This window comes from Delphinapterus leucas, chromosome 15 (genome assembly GCF_059928025.1).
Source record: "Delphinapterus leucas isolate spDelLeu-1000000601 "Yukka" chromosome 15, BTC_Dleu_Yukka2, whole genome shotgun sequence".
Classification (NCBI taxonomy): domain Eukaryota; kingdom Metazoa; phylum Chordata; class Mammalia; order Artiodactyla; family Monodontidae; genus Delphinapterus; species Delphinapterus leucas.
The window spans coordinates 1286794-1308047 of NC_143143.1; the positions used below are offsets into that span (position 1 = coordinate 1286794).

At 58.8% G+C, this 21254-nt stretch overlaps 1 protein-coding gene across 11 annotated transcripts in view; it reads right to left on the bottom strand.

Moving 5' to 3' along the window:
• MAD1L1 (mitotic arrest deficient 1 like 1) overlaps nt 1-21254 on the bottom strand; it is a 380571-nt gene that overhangs the window by 157191 nt on the left and 202126 nt on the right. For 10 of the 11 annotated variants that reach the window (XM_089895520.1, XM_089895515.1, XM_089895517.1 and 7 more), the window contains 2 exons: nt 20612-20668; nt 2896-2984 (listed from right to left, as the gene is read on the bottom strand). In XM_089895520.1, the coding sequence (XP_089751646.1) occupies nt 2896-2984; nt 20612-20668 (146 nt within the window). The remainder of the gene's footprint in view (nt 1-2895; nt 2985-20611; nt 20669-21254) is intronic. The other variant, XM_089895514.1, reaches the window with a different exon arrangement.

A 21254-nucleotide genomic window follows, 5' to 3' on the forward strand; every position in this document is an offset into this window, starting at 1 on the left:
CAGAAGGGTACCAGGTAGAGGGCAAAGTTGCCCGGGTCAACAGGGGACCGAGGGGACGTCCCCACAGTGACACCGAGCTTGCCTGTCCTGTCCCCAGCTACACGCCCAACCTCCAGATAGGCGTCTTCCCCGAAGACAGACGCCAGTCCTGAGGGCTCCCAGTGAAACGGCCACGTTCAACCTAGTGCAGCCGCAGGCAAAGTCTACCAGGCCCAGGGTGGGGCCAGGAGGCTCGGTGTCCCCCCTCCCCCATGAGCAGATGGCTGGCCACCAGGGCCTCGAGGAGAACATCAACAGGAGACCTACGCCCAGACCACCATGGTGACAGAAAGAAAGCAACTTAAAGGAAACAGGCTGTACGGACAGAAGAAAGCGTCATAAAGTCCCATGATTAACAGCAAAGAGTCAGTGAACATATTTTAAATATAAAAGAACAACAGCAACACTACAAAAAAGTCTCAGGAAACTAAAAGCGCAACAGGAAATAAAAGAGAGTGGATGATAAATTCGGGGAAAGTTTATAGGACGCAGAAGCAAACGATGGAAAGTAGGGTCAAAAACGTTCTCACGGTGGAAAGAACTCTGAAAGCTCAACACGCAGGTGAGTTTCAGAGAAGCAGCAGCAGAAAAGGGAGACGAGACGCCTCCCGAGAGGTGGGGATGAGAGGCGCCAGACGAAAGGCCTCCGGGTGTCCAGCATGCGGCGCAGACCGGGCCGCCAGAGCGCGTCTCTGTCACACTTCGGGGCGCCGGATGGCACACGGCTCTTCAGTCCCCCAGAGAGAAGGCACGAGGTGGGCCAGGACCCAGACCCAGAGGCTCTGCCCGGTGGGGGGAGGCTGCCCCTCGCACCCACCGCAGGGTCAGTGCAAGGAGTGGAGAGACGGGGTCGTGGCCCCGGCTCCCCGCACGGTCCAGGCGGGGACCCCGTGGCTGCTGGCAGCGGGGCAGCAGGTGGGCGGAGGGGCCCAACGTTGGCTCCTGGCGTGCCTGCAGCCCGGGCGGAGGGGTCCTGCTGGCCAACCAACGGGCTTCCCGGCAGAGCTGCACGTGGTGCGGAGGGACAGCGGGAGGCTGCCCTCAGCCCGGAGCACCAGGGTCTGGCGGCCTCACCCCGGCTGTGGCTGCCTTTCAAAGGGCACCCCTTGCTGAGGTCCACAGGCCCAGGCCCAGGCCCAGGTCCACGGAGGCGCGTTTGGCTTCAGGGCCTGGGTCGCGGGGGGTGACCGTGCGGCCACATCCGTGTCCGGCTGCGCCCGCTCCCGGAACCCAACACTCGTCTCCTGATCGAGGGCAGTGTAAGACCCAGAGCAGGGGTGCTCAGCAAGGATCTGTTCAGTAAATTTTCTAAAGAAAGAATAACAGGAATCTAGCCCCTGGCAGTCTGGAAGGGGAGGGGAGGGGCCCAGCACAGCGTCATCCTCGGGGGGAGGGGGCGTCTCCAGTGCCCCCCAGCCCCTGAAGCGGGGGACTCCGCGCGCTGGAACGGGCCTGGGTGGGCAGGTGGGGGGCCCCAGGCGGCAGTGAGGGCACCGGAGGGGGGGACGGGCAGGCGCCAGTCTCCAGGACGAGCAAGTCTATCCAGGTGCTAAACCCACAGACAGCACTTGGGATCCCCCAGAGCCGCCAGCACAGAAGCAAGAGCCCAGCCTTGTTCCAGCTGAGAGAGCCCTTCGGCTGCTGCCACTTAAATCTTTACTGAACCTTCCCCACAGTTTCCTTCCTTAAGAGAGTGATGCCTTAAAATGCCACACGTATACACTTAACGCACCACACACGTAACCTCTGCACAGCAGCTCCACCTGTGTGCGTGACAAAGGCACGGCCGTGCCCACCCTGTCCTCACCCCCATCCTCGGGAGGAATGGGTTCCCAGGTGCCCCCAGTGGGCAGGGCCAGCCCTGGGACCCAGGCTCCCCTGGCTGGCCAGGCTTCCAGGGAAGGCCGAAGGGCGGGTGACGGATGGCAGGCCGTTGGGTTCACAACCTTCCTCTGCACTGACTCCTTAGGACCAGGCGTTCCTGGATCCGTGGGAGAAGGAGAGGACCAGGGAGGTGGAGGCTGCCTGGGTTTTCATTCGGGGGGGGGGGGCCTGGAATCCCTGTCGCCCTCCCGACCGTGATGGGGTGACGGTGGGGCCACATCTCCCGGGACGCCTGTCCTCAGGGGGCCCCGTGCGGCTTCCTGGGAAAGCCGAGGATGCCCTCAGCTGTGTGGAGGACACTGACCCCGCAGTCACCGCGTGCGATGCTGGGAAACCGAGGCACAAGGAACGAAGGGCTGACCATTCAGACACGGACGGCGGCGAGTGCAGCAGAGCAAGGGGTGCGGCAGGGACCAGGAAGCACTGTGAAGGGGGCGCCCGGAGGACCCTCGGCCCACAGCTTGAGGGCTGACCCCGCAGCGAGGGCTCAGCAGGTGCTGGCAGCTTCCCTCCTGCCTCTCCACCTGGCTCAGATGTCACTCCTCTGCTTTGAAACCTTGGACGGCTTCCTGCTGCTCACGGGAACACGGCCACGAGCCTCACCAGGGCCGGCGGGTCTGGCCTCTGCCTGGCCCGGCCGCCCGGCCGCCAGCGAGCACGTCCTCCCATGCGCCCTCAGCCCCACGCACGGGCACCCACCCGGGAGCCCCCCAGACCTGCCCGGGCGCCCCTGCTGCACTTCGCACTGCCCGTCGTCACACACGCACGACCGTAGGTGTGTCCCTGCAGACAGCGCCGGGACAGGAGTGGCCTGCCGTCTGCTGAGACAGAGGGAGGCCTGGCTGTCAGCACCACCCGAGGAAGGCCGCTGAGCAAAGGCCAAACGGGGCAGCGGGGCTGTGAGCCGCGAGGATGGGAGGTGACTTGTGAAGACGACACCGGGGCGGGGGCAGCCCTGGGGACGGGACGTACCTGAGCGAGCTCACCTCCTCCCTGGAGAACAAGAAGCTCTGCTCGGCCGGGCCTGCCTGGGACTTCAGCATCTTCAGCTCCATCTCCAGCTGCGAGGAAGCACAGCAGGGTCTGAGCGCGGACCACAGGCCCTAGGAACCTGCGGGCGCACCCGCTTCCCTCTCCCCGGCGCCCCGCCCGTCGCCAGGCCTCCCGCAAACACACGGCCTCCCTGTGTTTTCCTTCTTGTCTCCAGAGCAGCAACAGACACGGTCACAGGGGCGCGTGGGGGGACATCAAGATCCGGGGAAAGGGGGCCGCGGCGGCTGGACAGAGCATGTTCTAGATGCACCGACGCTCTGATCGGCTTCGATATCTTGATATTTTATTTATCTTGTGACTTCAAATTCCTCTACAGGATGTCAGGCCACGCACAGACTGCTGGGAAGGGACCGCAGAAGCGTGGAATTTAAGCTGCTCTAACACACGGTGGGGGTGGCGTGGGGGCGACGGCGAGGCTGGAGGAGAGCAGGGAGGAGACTCCCGCGCGCACCCACGGGGAGGAGCAGAAACGGGGCAGGCGGCCCCGAGCGGGGGCAGAGCGCTCTCCCACACCAGCGCCCGCTGCCCTGGGCTCCGAAGGCCCCCGATGAGATGCCTGCATGCAAGGGCGCGGCGGGCCCCGGCAGCCGGCTGCAGGCTCGGTGCCACTGTCGTCACGCCGGGATCTGGCTGTTCTCCAGTCCGCCCTCGGGGCCTCCCACCCCGCACCAGCCCAGTCCCCGCGTGTGGGTCACCGGGGGGAGAGAGGGCTGTCATCGAGCTCCGCTCTTCCTAGCCTGCGCCCGGCCACCCACCTGCCCACCCTCTCAGCCCTGGTGTGCCGCCCGCCGCCGGCACCGGGGACTCCTGCTCTGCAGGCTGTCCGGCTGTGTTCTGACACCCCAGGGAGAGGCCCTTAACCTCCCACCCAGTTCTCCACCGAGCCCCCGAGGGGACAGGGGATGCGGGCAGGACCCCTCGTGGCGCCCACACTGGCCACAGGCAACAGCCGTGAGTGAGGCGGCCGGTCCCCGAGGCTGGGTCTGTGGCCCCGGCTTCACCACTGTCCAGGCTGCATGGCTGACGACCTGCCCCTTAACCCGGGGCGGCCAAGAGCTCCCAGCTCACATCCCAGCACGTGCCCTGCATTGGTGGGAAAGGTGTCGTGACAGACAAGCAAGGACCCGCAGCCCTGGGCAAAGGGGAGGAGAGCGTCTCCTTCATCTGCCCTCCCGGCCTAAACGGACAGGCTGACGCCTGCAGTGCTTCCTCCTGGAAACGTTCCCTCCAGGCCTCCAGCCTGGGGCGACCTGATTTAGGAATTCTTGGGCCCCAAACATCTGGTCTTTATGATGCCCCAATTAGTCATCAGGTCCCTGGAGGAAACCCTGCCCCTAAATGGGACCAGCGCACACCCGGGAGCCTGAAGCCTGAGGGCTGGAGCGGACACCAAGCACAAGCGCCCTGCGGACCAGCTCCCGGCGGACCAGCTCCCGGAAGAGCCTCGGCACAAGTGAGTTACACGCGGGGTCCGCGCGCTCAACCCCTACTGCCTCTCCCGGTGCCGAAAGGACGCAGCCCAGCGCCCGCCTCGCCAGCTGCACCCCGATAGGTGGTGGCGGTGCTCTCAGCTGGGCCCCCTCGTCGGGGTGACGGCCTGCTTCACAAGCAAGCACCAAAGACGCCTGGGCAACGTGGCATCACGAGCAGAACAAAACCGTGCGTATTCGAGGAGAAGTGACACCCACTGTGTCCAGTGGCCCCTAACCTCTACCTCAGAAGCCTGGGGCTCAGATGAAGCTCCTCCCAAGAACCAAGTTGTCCCGACACACGGACATTGCCCTGCCACTCACCCCTGAGTGTCCAGGCCTGTCACTCCTCTCTGACACCACCCAGACCTCCTAGCTGGTGGCCAGTGGGTGGGCACCCAGGAAGCCCCTGCCCTCACTGTGTCCAGCCTCATGGCCACAGTCAAAGAGACCAGCAGAGACACGAACCTCACTGGGCCAGGAAGACTCTCTCCCGGGGACATAGGGCCCGACAGTCCAGTCTGGGCTGCTCTCTCTCTCTCTCTCTCTGCTTTTGGGGGCGGGGCTGACCTCGAGCAGAGGAGAGGCAGGTACCCCCCGGCTACCACGTGCCCGCACAGCAGAGCAGGATAGTGGTCTCTCCTGGAGATGCAGGGTCCCGGTGCCCTGGTGCCAGGCCCTGCCCGAGGCCTGGCAGCACCTTGTCCTGGATCCGGCGAACGCTTTGCAGCCTCAGGAGCTAAGGTTCAGGTGTCGCACGCAAACGGGTGCACGTGGAGAGGCCTCTCTCCAACTTCGCCCCGTCCCCTCCTGCAGCCTGCACCTCCCGGGCTCAGCTCACACATTCACCAGCTAAAAGGTCAACGCTCTTCCCTTCTCTTAAATTTATTTCTTGTTACAAAAATGGAAGATTTCCTACACCTCGTTTCGTACGTTGAGTTTTTCACGGAACACATTTGGAGGTATTTCCAGACTAGCACAGAGGGAGCTTCCCTGTTCACTTTTGTGGCTCTTGGAACCATCCCAATGGCCAGCCTCCTGCCAACCAACGTCTGACCTGCTTCCCACCTGGCGGCTCAGACACACCGATCCCCACGGTGTGAGCTGACCTGCAGGACGAGTCCTCAGAGCCACACGTCTGCCTGCAGTTCCATCCGATGTCACCACAGCCCTGGGGTTGTTACCGCGCAACCCAGGGCAAAGCTGGCCTGCTGAGGCCGTGTTGTGGTGAAGGACAGGGCAGTGTCTACTGCAGGGCGCCCGGCGCCGCACCAAGCAAGGAGCACAGGCTGCTCGCGCTCAAAAGCCCCGAGCCCCGCCGACAGCTTCCAGGGAAGGGTTTTCAAAGACACCGTCAGGGGTGAGGGTTGCGGGTGTCTGATCAGCTCGTGGACATTCTTCAGATCTGTTGGCGGGGGTAACTGGGTGGTATTTTGGGAGCCAACAGCATTGACCTTCTGCTTCCAACTGGTCTGGGGTCGACATGCTGGTGGTCAGCACGCAGTTAACTTCCTCTACCAGGCGGGGTTTTAATGTCTGCAAAACAACTCGAGGACCCGGCCCAGGATATTATCTACAGCCCTTGAGGAGGACCTAGAGGTCCCTGACTTCATTCCAGGGCTAAACTCTTATTATTCTCTTGTCTTGCTTGACTGTTTTCCTTTGTTTCTGTATTTTCTCACTTTTCTGATTAAACTTGCGCTTTGGAACTTGGGGACAGCCTAGGAGGCTAAAGATCTTTTATGGACAAGAGGCAGGGGACCCGGTGGTGAGGGATGTCTGCCTCCCGGAAGGCGTGAAGCGTCCTGCTGGGTTTCAGGTTGGGGGCCCGGACGTCCCTGCCTCGGTACAGAAAGGGCTCATCGTCCCCCAGGGACTCACTCACTGACTTCCTGTTTGTAACTGGGTCTGCTTCTGATGTCCTGTTCTGTTGACAAGAATCCTGGGATCCTTCCTCTCTCCCACCCCACCCACCCCACATTAAAATAAACCAAACAACCCTTTTTCACAAAACCAGGGCTGTGCAGAAGGTGAGGCCGAGGCTCCCAGGACTCGGCCGCGTGCAGAGCCGGCACGTCCTTCTCGACCCGCAGGCCCGTCCGGGGCCCTTCGTCTTTCCACCTCTTGCTGTTGTTGTTGTACACGGGAGTACTTTCTTCCCTTGTCTAACTTGCTGTTTCTGTAGATACAGGACTTGTCCCATTTCTGCACATTAATTTTGTTGCCCACCCGTTCACTAGGGCCTCAGGCTGACGGCGAGGCTTGTCGGCCGACCGACTTAGCCCCGATCACGCCCTCCTCCACAACGCAGGTACCTGGAGCTCTTCCTCTTGTCTCAGGTGGATAACTAGTGTCTCCAGAATACCAAGGTAAGGTTCTAATACTGCACATCTCTTTTGAAGTCGGGATTGATAAGTTATATTTCCCTAGAAAACTATTCATTTGGATTTTTATTTTAAATGGAGTTGTGACATAATTCTTAACTTTTTACGGAATTCATGTAGACCTAGTAATTCTTCCTAGGTTTGTCTCTCTTTTGTTTTCATTTATCTTCCTTACTATTGAGGTGAAGCTTGCACACAGGGCGGTACACACCTTGCACACAGGGCGGTACACACCTTGTTTGTGGCTTCACAGGAACTAATCTAGTATCTCCTTATTTACAGCGTGTCAGTTTTCGGTTGAAACAGATACATTTTTTCACGTTGAGAAGTTACCCCTAAGTCCACATTCTATTAGGAGATCTTAATCAAGACTTGTTGGATTTTGTCAAGCGGCTTTTCAGCAAATATGGAGAAGGTCTCCGATAAGCTGACAGCCTAGAATCAGAGCAGCAGCCCCGTCCTGGAGAAGCCCCCACTGCCCGTGGTGCATCCTGGCGCCTGCTCATTTCACGTCCTGACACGTATGCCCACACGCGTGTGGGTGCACACAGCACAGGCGGGAGGCTCTGCAGTTGTTGGTGTCAAACAGTGCTCACCCCCCGCCCCAGAGCTTTCCTGCTCTCGGTGCCCTGGGGCAGTGCATGCAGTGGGGATGGCACCTGACCTGTAGCAGGATTTCGCTGTGAAACAGACTCAGTTTTGATGCCTTTCCGTCTCTTCCTTTTTGTTGGGGGAGGGTGTGCCTATTTTTTGGCAAGTTGGTCAGTTTGAAATTTCTATCTCTTTTGGAGTCGGGATTGATAGGTTATATTTCCCTAGAAAACTATTCATTTCATTTAGATTTTTATTTTAAATGGAGTTGTGACATAATTCTTAACTTTTTACGGAATTCACATAGACCTAGTAATTCTTCCTAGGTTTATCTCTTACTTTTGTTTTCATTTATCTTCCTTACTATTGAGGTGAAGCTTGCACACAGGGCAGTACACACCTTGTGAGTCCAGCTCAATGACTCTGCCCGTCCGTACCTGGGGAACCGCGTCCAGGTCAGATCAGAGACTCTGGCAGCCAGGACACGCTCTCCTGCACACACCCCTGCCCCGAGTCAGTAACTCCAAGCTAATTACTGTTATTTCTTATTTTGGGTGGTGATCTTTCTACTAAGTTTTTACTAGGATTGTGAATAATTAATATGTTTTACTGGTTTGTTTTCAAAGCACAGGCATTTGGATTTGTTACTTCTACCATTTTTCACTTTCTCATTAACTTCTGCTTTGATCTTTACACTACTTTTCCTTTACTAAGGTTTATTCTGTTTTCCAAGTTCTTGAACTGGGTGTTTAATCCATATATATTCACTCTTTCTTGTTCAATAACATAAATATTTAAACCTGTGATTTTTCTTCTGAGCACTGCTCTAGTTGTTTCCCACGGGCTCTGAAGAGTTTCCATTATGACTATTTTCTAGATTTTATGCACTTTTGAATTGCATATCATCTTCTTTGACCCAAGCATTGTTTTAGACAGTTTTTTGTTCTACTTCTTTTTTTAGTTTCTAAGTGTTAGGAGCTGCTTCTTTTTTTAGTTGTGCTCTTAAATTCAAATTTCATCACACTGTGATTAGAAAAAGTTATCTGTCCTAGTTCTACCTATTTGAATTTATAAAGGTTTTCTTTTTTACCTAATACATGATTAATTTTTGTTAATGTTTTCCATAAGCCCTTTTTAAAGGGCGTTCTTTAGTTTCAGGGTTAAGAGTCGGTGATGTGTGTGTCTGTCTCTCTGTATATATCTGTCACAGATCTTGTATTTCTTGCTTTTACTTATCCTTTGCCCACTTGCTCTATCGGGGATTAAGAGGTAAAATAATTCTCCACTACTGGTGTCCTTGGCAATGTCCTGTTGAAGCTCTCCTCTTTTTTTGCTTTTCTGAACACAGATGGTATTTTAGTTGACACATATCCATCTGCACCTTTACCGTCGAAAAGCACCTATCTCTGTTTTCTGCAATGCATTTTGGCTTGAACCGAAATTTAACTGCAATCAAGGTTATGGCCTCTGCTTTCTATGTGTACAACTGCCCACATGCCTTTGCATCCTATACTGTCCGACTTTTTTAGGCTTTACTTGGTAATCCAAACAGAAAGTCTTTCCCTTTTAACAGGTGAATTTAGCGCGTTTATATTTTGATAAAACATCTGTTTGGATTTATTTCTGGATTTGTTGTATTGTTTTGTTTTCTGTTTCATAACTCAAAACGATTTTATTCTATGGCTTTTCTGTCTTGCTTGCCTTTGTGTGTGAAATTTTCTTGATACTTGGAAAGGTTTATATTTTTCATTCTAGTGGTTGTTTTTGTAACTTCTGACTTCCTATGATACCTATACTTTGTTTCCAACCGTTCCTATCAACTTCCTGCACCAAGTACCTGACTAGTCAAACGTATCACCCTTCTCAGCGTTCACCTTTCTACACTTAAACGCGCTTCTGCTTGATGTCATCTTTAGACCGTACGTTTTGATCGTCAGCTTCTGATGAGAAAACCAACATTCTTACGTTTCCCAGCATCTTCTCCCTTCCCAGGTATCTTACTGACTACATCAACTCGAAGTCACTAGAATGGGGACCGTTTACACTGTCCATTGGCTTTACCCTTCCAGCCAAACAGACGCAACTCCTGCTGCGGTCCTCCCGGCGCCTCGCCTTCCTGACCCCCACCCCCGGCCCCCCCGCCCCTCTGGCTCCGCCCCGAGGTCTGCAGCTCCGGGTTCTTCTCTTCCTCTGGCCTCCCCTCCCCTCTTTGAGTGCCTGCACTTGGTCCCAGCTTCATGGATTCTACCCGATTGCCAAGTCTTATCTCTTGGCAAAATGTTCAGGTACAATTCTCACCTGCTCAGTGTCAACTTTTTTTCTGTGAAATTTTTCCTGTTATTTGTTTTTCTACACAATTTTTGGTTTTATGAAACTGTGTGATGCTGCCTTTATTACTCATTGTCGATGATGAGGTTTATTCAGTCTGGCTTTGTACAAAGGCTACACCGAGGAAACCACGGGCGTCTCCTCTGACGTTAAATCCCAACAAAGGGCCTGGTGTGAGTTCCGTTCGCCTTCGCTGCCTCCCTCTGGCAAGAAGAGCGGACACTCTGCCTCCCGCCAGCTCAGGGGCATTGAGACCCCCCCCTCCCCCTCCCGTACCACCGCAGCCCCACCCACCCCGCTGCCCCGCCAGCCTCGGCCCACGGCTCCTTCCCTGCACACCCTCTGCTCATTCCGGGCTGGGGGCCCTTCTCCTCCTCTGTGGAGGCTTGGACTTTAGCTGTATTTCTTTTCTGCCCAAATTTCAGTTTGCCTTTGTGGTTTTCACTCTTCTCAGTACTTCTGGATGGCTTCCGGGAGGGGAGAGGGAAATGCTGACCTTCAGCACAGCGTTCGAAGCAGAAAACCAGGCCCTTCTAGTCTGACTGGTAACCTTGGACTCATAACTAACGTGCCTTCAACTTTATCACACTCACACCCATACTTGTACACACACGCTGACTGTGGCCCGCCCCTCCCCAGCCCCCCACGCGTCTCGGAGTGGGACCCCCTCAGGCCGGGCCCGGCTGCAGCTGGAAGCACGAGGGCTGGTTAGCGGCTGCCCTGCTTCCTGGCACAGGAAGAAGACAAGGGAGCACGGGAAACGCATCCATACCGCGCTCTGCTACTACCTATTTCATACTTCACTGACAAGCAGTCCGCATTTGAAGTTTGTTTTTAGAAAAAGAACACAAGGCCTAATTGGACCGCCTCTTCTGAGGGGCGCTGCTAAATGACCGAAGGCCGAGAGCTCCGCTGCGGTACCCGTTCAACAGCAGATTTACCTCCCGGTGGACAGCACTCCAAAGGAGAGCGTCTCCTGGGGTCATCTGCACCGCAGCCCACACTCCTGCCAGCTAGAGCCGCCTCCTCCCTGAAGGCCTCCTCTCCTCGTTTCCGAATTTCATCTCCATAATGAAACATACACTGCTATAAATTATTTTTCTTTTGTTTCCTCTTTGTCCTACATGTAGACACTACTGAAAACTGACATTTGTAAAACCATGTGCAGATGGGAAAGGAAGGAGACTCGACAAAGCGTTTGCTATCAGAGGGTGCTGGGTCTCACGGGCCAGCCTCGCCTGGTGGCCAGGCCACGTGCACGGAGCAAAACCGCCACGGCCTGAATCTCCCTCCCGCTCAACTCCGTCCCCTGAGGAAGAGCCCTGGGGGCAGCACCTGCAAAGGCCCCCCAGACTGGCCGAGGCAAAGGCCTTCCTGCCGTTCAGGACGTCTGCCACAGCGACCTCTCCAGCCCACTCCAAGTCTCCACAGCCATCGAGGACCCGAGGGCCCTTGAGAGCTGGTTCTCCTCAGAGGGATTGTCTGGGTCGACCCTGACCCTCCATCTGCAGCAGGGTTGGATCACAGGGCACCACATGCGACTAGAAATGAACCGAGTCTGTGCCTGTGGGGGAGACAGGCCGCTATCTCGGGGGCAGCGGAGGCACCTACGCATGGAACGTCCTCCTGGGATGCCAAGGGCTGGCCCCAGGAGAGGTAAGAGCGGGCATGCAGGGAGGGGGTTCCAGATGGAGGAGGAGGGGCACCCAGTGGGACCCGGACCCAGAGGGCAAAGGCGCGGAGGCGTGAAAACCGGGAAAGTAGGAAACGTGCCAGGGTACACTGACTTTGGTTTCGTCAACTGATTCTTACGAATCTCTGTGCTGGGGCGACTCTAAAGCAGCAACGCACTGTCCAGCACCTTCTGGAAGAAGCCCTGGCGCTCCAGGGAGCCGGGGAAAAGCAGGGCTAGAGCAGACCTTTCTGGAAGGGCCCTGGGGAGGGGGCAGGACCCCCCGCGGCTGGGCTGCCTGCCAGGGGCTGCATGAAGGCTTTGGGTGCCCCCAGTACCAGTCTCGACCCCGGAAAACCGCCCCCCACCCCGCCTCGCCCCGTGCCCCACGCCGGGACAGGGAGTCGGGCCGCTGTGCAAACAGACCCCTCCGTGCCTCTTCACCTGGCCCACCGTCCCCCCCGGCCCCCCCCAAGGCCCAGAGCGACAGGCACATCCTCCACGACACGGCGATGAGCCCAGGCCGGCCGGTGACTGTGCCCTGCCAGCCTCCTCGCTCACGCCAGAGCCAGGCGACGGTGCTTCTGGCCGTGACGGGGGACCTGGGATACCACCGAGCCTCCCTCCTGGAACAAGCACTGAACAGCGGGCAACACAAACAGGATCCCAGAGAGACAGGGACCACGAGGCCGACCCGGCGCCCGGTCTGAGGAGAGTCCAGGACGCAGCACAAGCCGGGGGGAGGGGCAGAGCCAGGAGTGCGGGAGGCCGAGGCAGCCAGAGGCCACGGCACGGGGTGGGCAGGGGGCCCCTGAGGACCCTGCAAAGCCGACTGCATACGCGGAAGAAACGACGCCCTCGGGCCGAGGACTGAACCACGAGGAAGGACGAGAGGGACCAGTGCCTGCTCCCCACAGCCAGGCTGCAGTCTCTGGGTCCACGGGGCGCTGGGCAGAGCCCTCAGGAAGGCATGGTCACCCCAGCAGAGCGCTGCTCCGGCACAGCCCGGGCCCCGCGGGGACCTGCCGCCTGCACTGCCCTGCGTCCCTCTGCTGACAAGGCCCCTCCCTCTCCGTGAGGAGACTCACTCGCCGTGTCATAAGACTTCAACGCTAGCGGTCCTCAAGGAGAGCTCGCTAATACAGCATGACCTCTAAATAGAGACCGTGAACTTCAGTTTAATTCAAGAGGGTGGCCGCTCATGCCCGGGCGGGGGGCGGGTACCCAGTCCCACAAAGCAATAGCCAGTGTGGGGAGCAGGGGACGTGCTCTTCCCTCCCCCGACAGCGACTCTAACTAACACGGCCACTGCTGAGCACCAGAGCAAGGGTGCTCACGCACACGAGTTGCACACAAGTTTCACCACAGGAGCCCAGCCCCTGTCAAGCCCCACAGACGGTCACGATGGGGCTGAGGGCCCGGGCTTCCAGAGGTGCCCACACAGGGCCCTCATCCCAGGGATCCAGGCTGCTGCCTCCTCCCCAGAGCCCCCATCTGGCAGGGCTCCCAGAGAAGACGGGATGCTGAGAGCAGAACAGAAATCCTCACAACACTGTAAAGCAACTATACTCCAATAAAAATTAATTAAAAAAAAACCAGGAGGGGAATCCTGGTCAGAGCACACTGCCCTGCTCAGCTCTGGACCTGTCAAGCACCCAGGAAGGTCTCTGGAGGGGCTGCTGCTTCCTGGTGAGGGTGGGAGGGTCTGAAATGGACCTCCCTTGTCAATTTCCATCCCAGCCTAGAAGGACACACCGGTGCAACAAGCCGCAGGCAGCCACCAATGGCTCACCCAGCTGCTGACCTGAGCTGGGACACACCTTCACCTCAGGAAAAAAGAAGCCCAGCTGCAGAGTTTTCACCCTAGAAGGCCATTTCTTGAGTCGGCACATTTGCTAAGAAAGAGAACTCTCACAAAATCCCTGGGGACCAGGGGCTGGAGAGATGGTCCAGGGTGGCTCAGCCACGGGTGCAGGGACGCCGGGAGCAAACCACGCCTAGGCAAACGCGCGGGGAGGCCGTGAAGACGCTGTGAACTCAACAGCGCGGTGAGCAGCAAATCGTTCAACGCCGCACAGTAAGAAAGCGGGAGACGAGACAGCGCTACGCCAGAGAGGGTCCCGCGGAGACGCGAGGCGTCTGCGAGCCACAAGAATAGGGTCCCCGCGGAGACGCGAGGTGCCTGCGAGCCACAAGAATAGGGTCCCCCCGGAGACGCGAGGCAGCTGCGAGCCACAAGAATAGGGTCCCCGCGGAGACGCGAGGTGCCTGCGAGCCACAAGAATAGGGTCCCCCCGGAGACGCGAGGTGCCTGGGAGCCACAAGAACAGGGTCCCCGCGGAGACGCGAGGCAGCTGCGAGCCACAAGAACAGCCCGTGCTCAGAGCCGGGTGAGGGTGGGACGTCTGTCGTACGTGATTTCCCCCGTGGAATTATGCCCATGATTTTAGCAGATAAATTAGCCAGTTTCTAGTCTGTGGCTGTTACAGTTTTGGGGGGTGGACCCTCTGGGGTTTTCAGTGTCCACGTCTCAAGTGCCCACCTTCCCGCGACCCCAGGTCACCCAGTGGCAGCGGACCTAGCAGCGGGGTGAAAAAGCAACATGCAAGTAACAGGAAGGATAAAACACCCGGGAATAAAGCTAACAAGAAACGTGCAAGGCCTACTAGAAGAAAACAGCCATACTCAGGTGAGGTCGTGAGAGAAGCTGTGAGCGCTCCGAACGAGAACAGGAAGAGCTGACCCTGCAGGGAGCTGGCGCTGCCCGCGGGAAGCCGTCCACGCAGCACGGGTCCACCAGGAGGCCCACCTGACACCTGGCAAGCGCGCTCCAGACCTCCCCCGGGACGGAAGGTGGGAGAACACCGGACAAGGCGCCGAGAAGGAAAATGATAAAGGGTCGTGCTGTGTCCGGTGTGAAAGCCATGCGGAGGCCCCGGTGACAGCGGCTGCAAGCTGTGCTCGTGCAGGGACGGCGGGCACTACCCCGCGCCCAGGCCAGCTGTCATGCCGCCACCTCCGCAGGCTGTGTCTCTAGGAGCCAGGCAGGGCCTCGCAAGGCAAAAGTTTAAATCACCCGCATTTTCTAATGAGACCTTTGCAAACTGGGCAAACCCCCAAAACTGGGTGCCCAGACTGGGAGACCCCGGGGACGCACTGCATTCCTCCACGTCTGTGTCCAGTGACTCAGCACACACTTTATCACCACGTCCTGGTGCCGGGCGAGGCCCAGCCCCACAGGTTAACTGGCGTAAAGAGGCAGCGTGGTGCCCACGGTGCTCTCACAGGGTCTGCGCCCCACTGGCCACCTGCCTGCTCGCTGCAGCTCCCTCCACAATGACCACCTGGGGGGCAGGACTGAACTGAGATGATCCGTGTGCAGCACGCAGCCTGCAGTGGCTGCAGTGTCAGGCCCCAAACCACGCCTGTGCCGTGGACAACGGTGTTGGCGATGCTGATGGTCAGAGTGCACTCGAGCGAATGTGGTGGGACGACAGCGCGTCTGCACAACGGGGCAGCAACAGGCACTGCTGCAAGGAGCACTTAGCTCCGTCCTGAGGGGGAAGCAGGCTCTGCGGGACTGGGGAAACATTCCAGGAGGTGGGAACAGCATGACGAAGGACATGGAAGGGTGAGAGGACATCATGTGCTCAGCGACAGCAGAAGGGCCTGGGGGGCCCCGACAGGGAGGAAGTGAAGACATCCACATGGGAAGGTGGGGAGCACGGCCGGCCGCACATCACAGGAACAGCACAGGCTCCGTCCCTGGACACTGAGACCTGCCCCAAACAGGAGACGCATTTAACGCCGCCCCGCCCCGTGCGCATGCTCACTTCCCTCCCGGGGCAGGAGCCTCGTCCTGAGACACGAGGGCCTCCGTGGTGAGGCAGCCAGCCTCCAGCCGGCCTCCGCGGGGCCAGTGGGAGAAGGGGCCCACCTCAGAGGCTCAACTAACACGTCCCAACAAGTCCCTCGGGTCTTTTCAAACACGTGCACTCACGCCTCCGTGCGAGGCTCCTGAGAAATCAGCGTTTCTCTTGGGGTTGAGGAGGGGAAGGCAGGCGTCCGGGATGGAAGAGAAGGCGCAGAAGCTCCCGGGCAGGGGACCCGGGGCTGCGGGAGGCCCACTCCTCATGGTGCCACTGGGCACCTCCTCCGATGAGCCTGACCCACACTCCTGCCAAGGACGAAGTTCTCCAGTTGTGCAGGACAGATCCAGAACGTGAAATGAGTCACCATCACGCACAGAGGCGCTTTTAATAATTCACGGGAAGCAGCTGGCAGACTGTGATAAGGCCGGGTCCTCCAACGGCGGGGGGGCGGCACACGGGCGATGGTTGCCAGCGTTGAACAATGGAGGCTCACACCCCCTCCTGGTGATTCACCGGCCCTCGATGCTGGCGTCGATGATGATGCAGTGTCAGCAAGGCCCACTGCTGTGGGCACAGCCCCTGGCAGGGCCACAGGTGGTCTCGCCACCATCCTTGCGATCCATGCTCCAGCCCCTCGGAGCCAGAGCAAGCGCTGCTGGTGCTTTTGCGGAAGGAAAGCCCGGGAGGCCTGCGCGTTCCTGGACCCGCCTTGCGGGGCTGTCCTCAGGTGGCAGAACCTTGCTATAAAGCGCTTGTCATCAGGAGGCCCGCAGCAGCCTCACCATGCATAGCCACGACCACACTGCCCGCTTCGAGCTGCACCGAAGCAGGGGAGCAGTGGGGGGCGGGAGCTAGTCAGCCGGTCCGTGCGTGCTCTGCTCCCTGTCCGGGCAGTGTTTCCGGGAGGGGCCCTGGGAGGCGGACAGCGGCGCGGGGCTGTGAGGGGCAAGTCCCCAGAGTCAGAAGACGAACATCCAGTCCTCGCTCCTTGAAGTTATAAAGTACTGCAGCACTCTTTAGAGTTAGGGTCAAGGGCTTCCCTGGTGGCACAGTGGTTAGGAGTCCACCTGCCAGTGCAGGGGACATGGCTTTGAACCCTGGTCTGGGAAGATCCGACATGCCACAGAGCAACTAAGCCCGTGCGCCACAACTACTGAGCCTGCGTTCTAGAGCCCGCGAGCCACAACTACTGAAGCCCATGTGCCTAGAGCCCGTGAGTCATGACTACTGAGCCTGTGAGCCACAGTTACTGAGCCTGCGCTCTAGAGCCTGTGAGCCACAACTACTGAAGCCCCTGCACCTAGAGCCCGTGAGCCACGACTACTGAGCCCGTGAGCCACAACTATTGAGCCCACGTGCCTAGAGCCTGTAAGCCTCAACTACTGAAGCCCGTGAGCCACAACTACGGAAGTTCGTGTGCCTAGAGCCCATGCTCCGCAACAAGAGAAGCCACTGCAAAGAGAAGCCCGTGCACGGCAACCAAGAGTAGCCCCCGCTCACCACAGCTAGAGAAAGCCCGCACGCAGCAACGAAGACCCAACGCAGCCATAAATAAATTAATTAAAAAAAGAAAAGAAAAAAGAGCATGTTTAGTTAAAAGAAAAAAGAATCAAAAAAATCCTTTTGGGCTTCCCTGGTGGCGCAGTGGTTGAGAGTCCGCCTGCCGGTGCAGGGCACACGGGTTCGTGCCCCGGTCCGGGAAGATCCCACATGCCGCGGAGTGGCTGGGCCCGTGAGCCATGGCCGCTGAGCCTGCGCGTCCGGAGCCTGTGCTCCGCAACGGGAGAGGCCACAGCAGTGAGAGGCCCACGTACCACAAAAAAAAAAAAAAAACTCCTTTCTGCAGCCATGGCCGGCCTGACCTAATTAGGGTGAGGCGTGTCAACGATACAACTACAGCCAGGGATGTCTTTCCTTGTGATAGCAATTGCATTTAAAGGAAAAAACATGAATTGTGCTCACACTTACTAATTATGTTTGCTAATTATCAACAAAAAGTCAGACTGCCTTTGTCTTGTCATCTGCAATTAGCTAAAGATGCTTAAATTTTTCTTTTTCCTCTCTCCTTTCCTGCCTAGTGAACTGACTCTGGGCCAGCAAACAGCAGGCCAGCAGCTGCAGGTGGAGAGATGCTACGGGAGCCGGCGCCCCGTTCGCAGCTGTCCTGGACAGGGGGCCTGGGGTTACAGTCAGCAGCCACCGTCCAGACCCAGAGGAGCCCCGCCCTCCTAGCACCAGAGACGCCCCCAGTGGCACCAAGGCTGTCACTGGAATGGGTGGGAGGGGTGACTGTGCCCGCCCCCCCGGGTCCCACAGTGCACTCCGGGCCACTGTCCCCCTCTTCAATTTCTTACTTCTCCATCCCCTCAGGGGTTTACGCGAGAGCAGAAACCTCCCCCTAACCAAATGCATGCATTTTCTGGGTAATCTCACTCCCTGAGGGCTTGACTATGGACCTGTCAGGCTTCCGGCTGCCAACCCCTGCACCAGCCTGCCTAGCGTTTATCTCCTCGGGGGCTGCAGGACCCCCCTGGAACCAGTTCGGGAGGGAGAGCAGGGGCTCACACAGGCTCCTGGACTGAGTGTGGCTCACCTGCACTCCTGGGCCCCGGGCACCGCCATTTCTCATTTTCCCTTTAACTCAGAAAAAGAAGAGGGAAGTGAAATAACACGAAATAAGCTAAAGATTAGACCATCAAAGGCAGAGATTAGACCCAGAGAATGAACTTGAGGACACGGGGAGGGGGAAGGGGAAGCTGGGACGAAGTGGGAGAGTGGCATGGACATACATACGCTACCAAATGTCAAATAGATAGCTAGTGGGAAGCAGCCGCACAGCACAGAGAGATCAGCTGGGTGCTCTGTGACCACCTAGAGGGGTGGGATAAGGAGTGTGGGAGGGAGGAGATGTGGGTATATATGCATATGTATAGCTGATTCACTTTGTTATAAAGCAGAAACTAACACACCATTGTAAAGCATTTATACTCCAATAAAGATGTTTAAAAAAAAAAAAAAAAAAAGGCGGAGATTAAAAACCTGTCTGAGGAGACAGCTACAGCCCAGACCCAAAAGCAAGCAAGAAAGAACCAGCGTAAGGGGCCCACAGCGCCTGGCTTGTGCACACGAAGGCCGCCGGCACCTCATCTCCGCACATGGCCGAGTCAGCTCAGGCAAGGCCAGGCCCCGCACTGCTGCCCGCCTCTGCAGGGTCAGTACCACTGGGACAAGGCACGTTTCATTCGAAGCTCCCCATGGAGCACGGTCCCCAAGGTCCCCCAGTGGCCTGGGGGAGGGGCCTTGCGCCGAGTCTGGGGACACCAGGCCTGCCGGAGGCTCTCCACCCTGGCTGACATAGACTTGCCCAGGAAGACATGAAATGACACCGCTGCCCGGGCCCACCCCCCCCCCCCACCAGTTCTAACTTAGTCGGTCTAGAGGAGGGACCAGGTGTCAGGATTTCAAAGCCCCTGGGTGATTCACACAAGGGACGGAAACTATACGGGTTGAAACTAAAAAAAAGCACAGGCCGGAAGGCACACAGCCCTGCGGCCCCGCGTCCCTCGGGGGTGCCCCGGCCTCCCCAGCTCAGCGCCCACCCTGGCCTGAGGGCCAGAGCCAGTGGCCAAGTGCAGCAGGGTCTGTCCTCCCTCTTGCCCGGGAGGCACCAGCTCCTATCCACAAGCCCCAGGGCCGGGGAAGGGCCGAGGCATGGCCAAGGCATCAGCTCCAAGGCATCCTCACTTCTCAGCCTTGAGGCCTCGGGCATCAGATGCCCACGCACCTCCTCCTGCCTCGTGCACATCACGGAAACACGGCCCGAGGGCACACGCCAACTCAGGCCAGCACCGAGGGGGCGACAGAGGAGACACAGATCACTGAGTCCTCAGGACCTCATCAAGAGGATGCATCAGGCTTCAAGGACACCCCACCCCACCCCACCCCGGGCGGCAAAGTCGGTGGACGAGAAGGAAGCACCCTCCCCCCAAGCCCCCTCGCCCCCTCCCGCCCCGGGTCTGGAGGCCAGGCAGCTGCGCTCGCTGCCCCAGGCGCCCCCTCCCTCAGCCAGCACGCAGTCAGGCTGCCTTCCCACCTCTAGGACTTCTGCAGGCCCAGACGTGCCCCTGCTGCCCCAGGAAACAGCTCTCGGAGGCTCACTGATGAAATCCCATCACCGGGAAGCTCTGGGCTCCTCTCACGGCTGCCCTTACACACGGGACCTAGGGTCCCTTGCTGGACATGTCCTTCTCTGACTCTGAGTGGAACTGCCCCCCAGGACAGATGCCTGGGACTGGAACAGCCAGGCAGGGCTTGGCCTGCTGGGTACCTACCCACCGGGAACACCCAGGTGCTTCCCGGCCTTGACTCGGGGACTCCGGACGCCCAAAAGCCCCCACAGCCCAATGTACAACTGCCTCTCAGACCGCCACGCTTCCCCCGAACCCGCACTCCCCGATCCTCCCATCCCACCCCACCCCTGATTCCTCACCCAGCCCCTGACACTGAGGGTCGCAGCAGCGGTGGACAGAGCAAATTCAAGGATGTGTCTCTTCCACCCGGCGGTCATCCCCACTGTGCATGCCCACGAGAGGCGGGGCTGGGCGGCGCCGACACCGAGACGGGAGCCCAACTCCAGCCGCCAGTCCCAGTGCCCACGGCAGCTTCCCGGATGGCCCCAACCCGGCTGGCGTGTGGCCCGGGCAGAGCAACCCGATGACGTGAGCAGATGCCCCCCCCTCCCCACACTGTGGCCCTCCTCTGCCCGGGGCTTCCCCCCTCAGCGCCCAGACCAGCGCCAGAGCGGCTCACGCTTTGTACAGGATCAGGATGCCAGAAAGCCGAGTCCCTCTGTCCCCCAGGGGGTGGCAAGGACCTTCCAGGTACGGGGGCGCCAGCCAGGGCTCCGGGGCCGTGTCTGCATGCGCCCAGGTGAGGGCTCCCCCGGCTGCACGGAGGGCGGGGCGGACGTGATCCGACATCAGAAGTCAGCCCACAGCGACAGCAGAGAAACAAACGTGCTACAAAGTAGCCATGCGAGGCTGGAGAGCCCTGTGCTCAGTGTGCACACGCTCCAGGGCCCGTGGGGTCAGAGTGGGGTCAGCGTGTCGTGTGGCTGTGACCCGAGCAGGAGCTGCACCGCCGTCCCCACCTTAGAGCCGGCTGGGGGGAGCCCCGCAGTCTGTGCCAGGGGTGGAGGGAGTGGGTGTGTGGCCTGGGCCACGGCCTGCAGGGCAGGTCCCGACGCTCTAAGGTACCCAGGCCCTGGGCTTCCCTTTGGCCACAAGGGCCACCAACCAGGCGTGTGCCTCAGAGACTCACCATGTCGGCTCTTTGTTTCTGGCCTCCCAGCTCCTCCAGGGCCTGTGACAGCTGAGCCTTCAAGACAAGACAGAAAGTGGGTCAGTGGGCTTTCTCCTCCTGGGGCCGAAGCGACCACAGCTCTCCCATCTCTGCCACATCCACTGCTGCTGGGGGAGACCCCGAATTCCCACTGTTTGGAAAGAGGGGCAGCAGGAACATGATAACTCGCCAAGTCCGCCTCAAGCCTGCCGCCTGAAGGTGAGAGAGATTCGGGCTGGAGTCTTAGTGCCCCTGGTAAGAGGCCGGGGACCGGGCCACAGTCCAGGAGGCAGGAGGCACTGACCAACCACAGCACTCCTCAAGAGGGGACCAAGACAGCGGGGGTGGGACACAGTCGTCGAGCTGCAACGAGCCGGCAGAAGCCACCTCTACCCAGAGGACTACAGTATGAGGTAATGGGGACCACTGGGGGCTGGTGACGCTCGTGTCTCCATCCGTGTGAGATTCATCAAGCTGACACTTCCGACGTGTGCATCTGTGTGTGTGTGCGCGTCATACTTCAATGATAAAGGACATTTAAAGTACACCCGTGCTACCACCCAGGAGGACAAATTAGGGACAAAGGGAGGGTGGCTCTGCTACATAAAGGAAGCCGACGGTC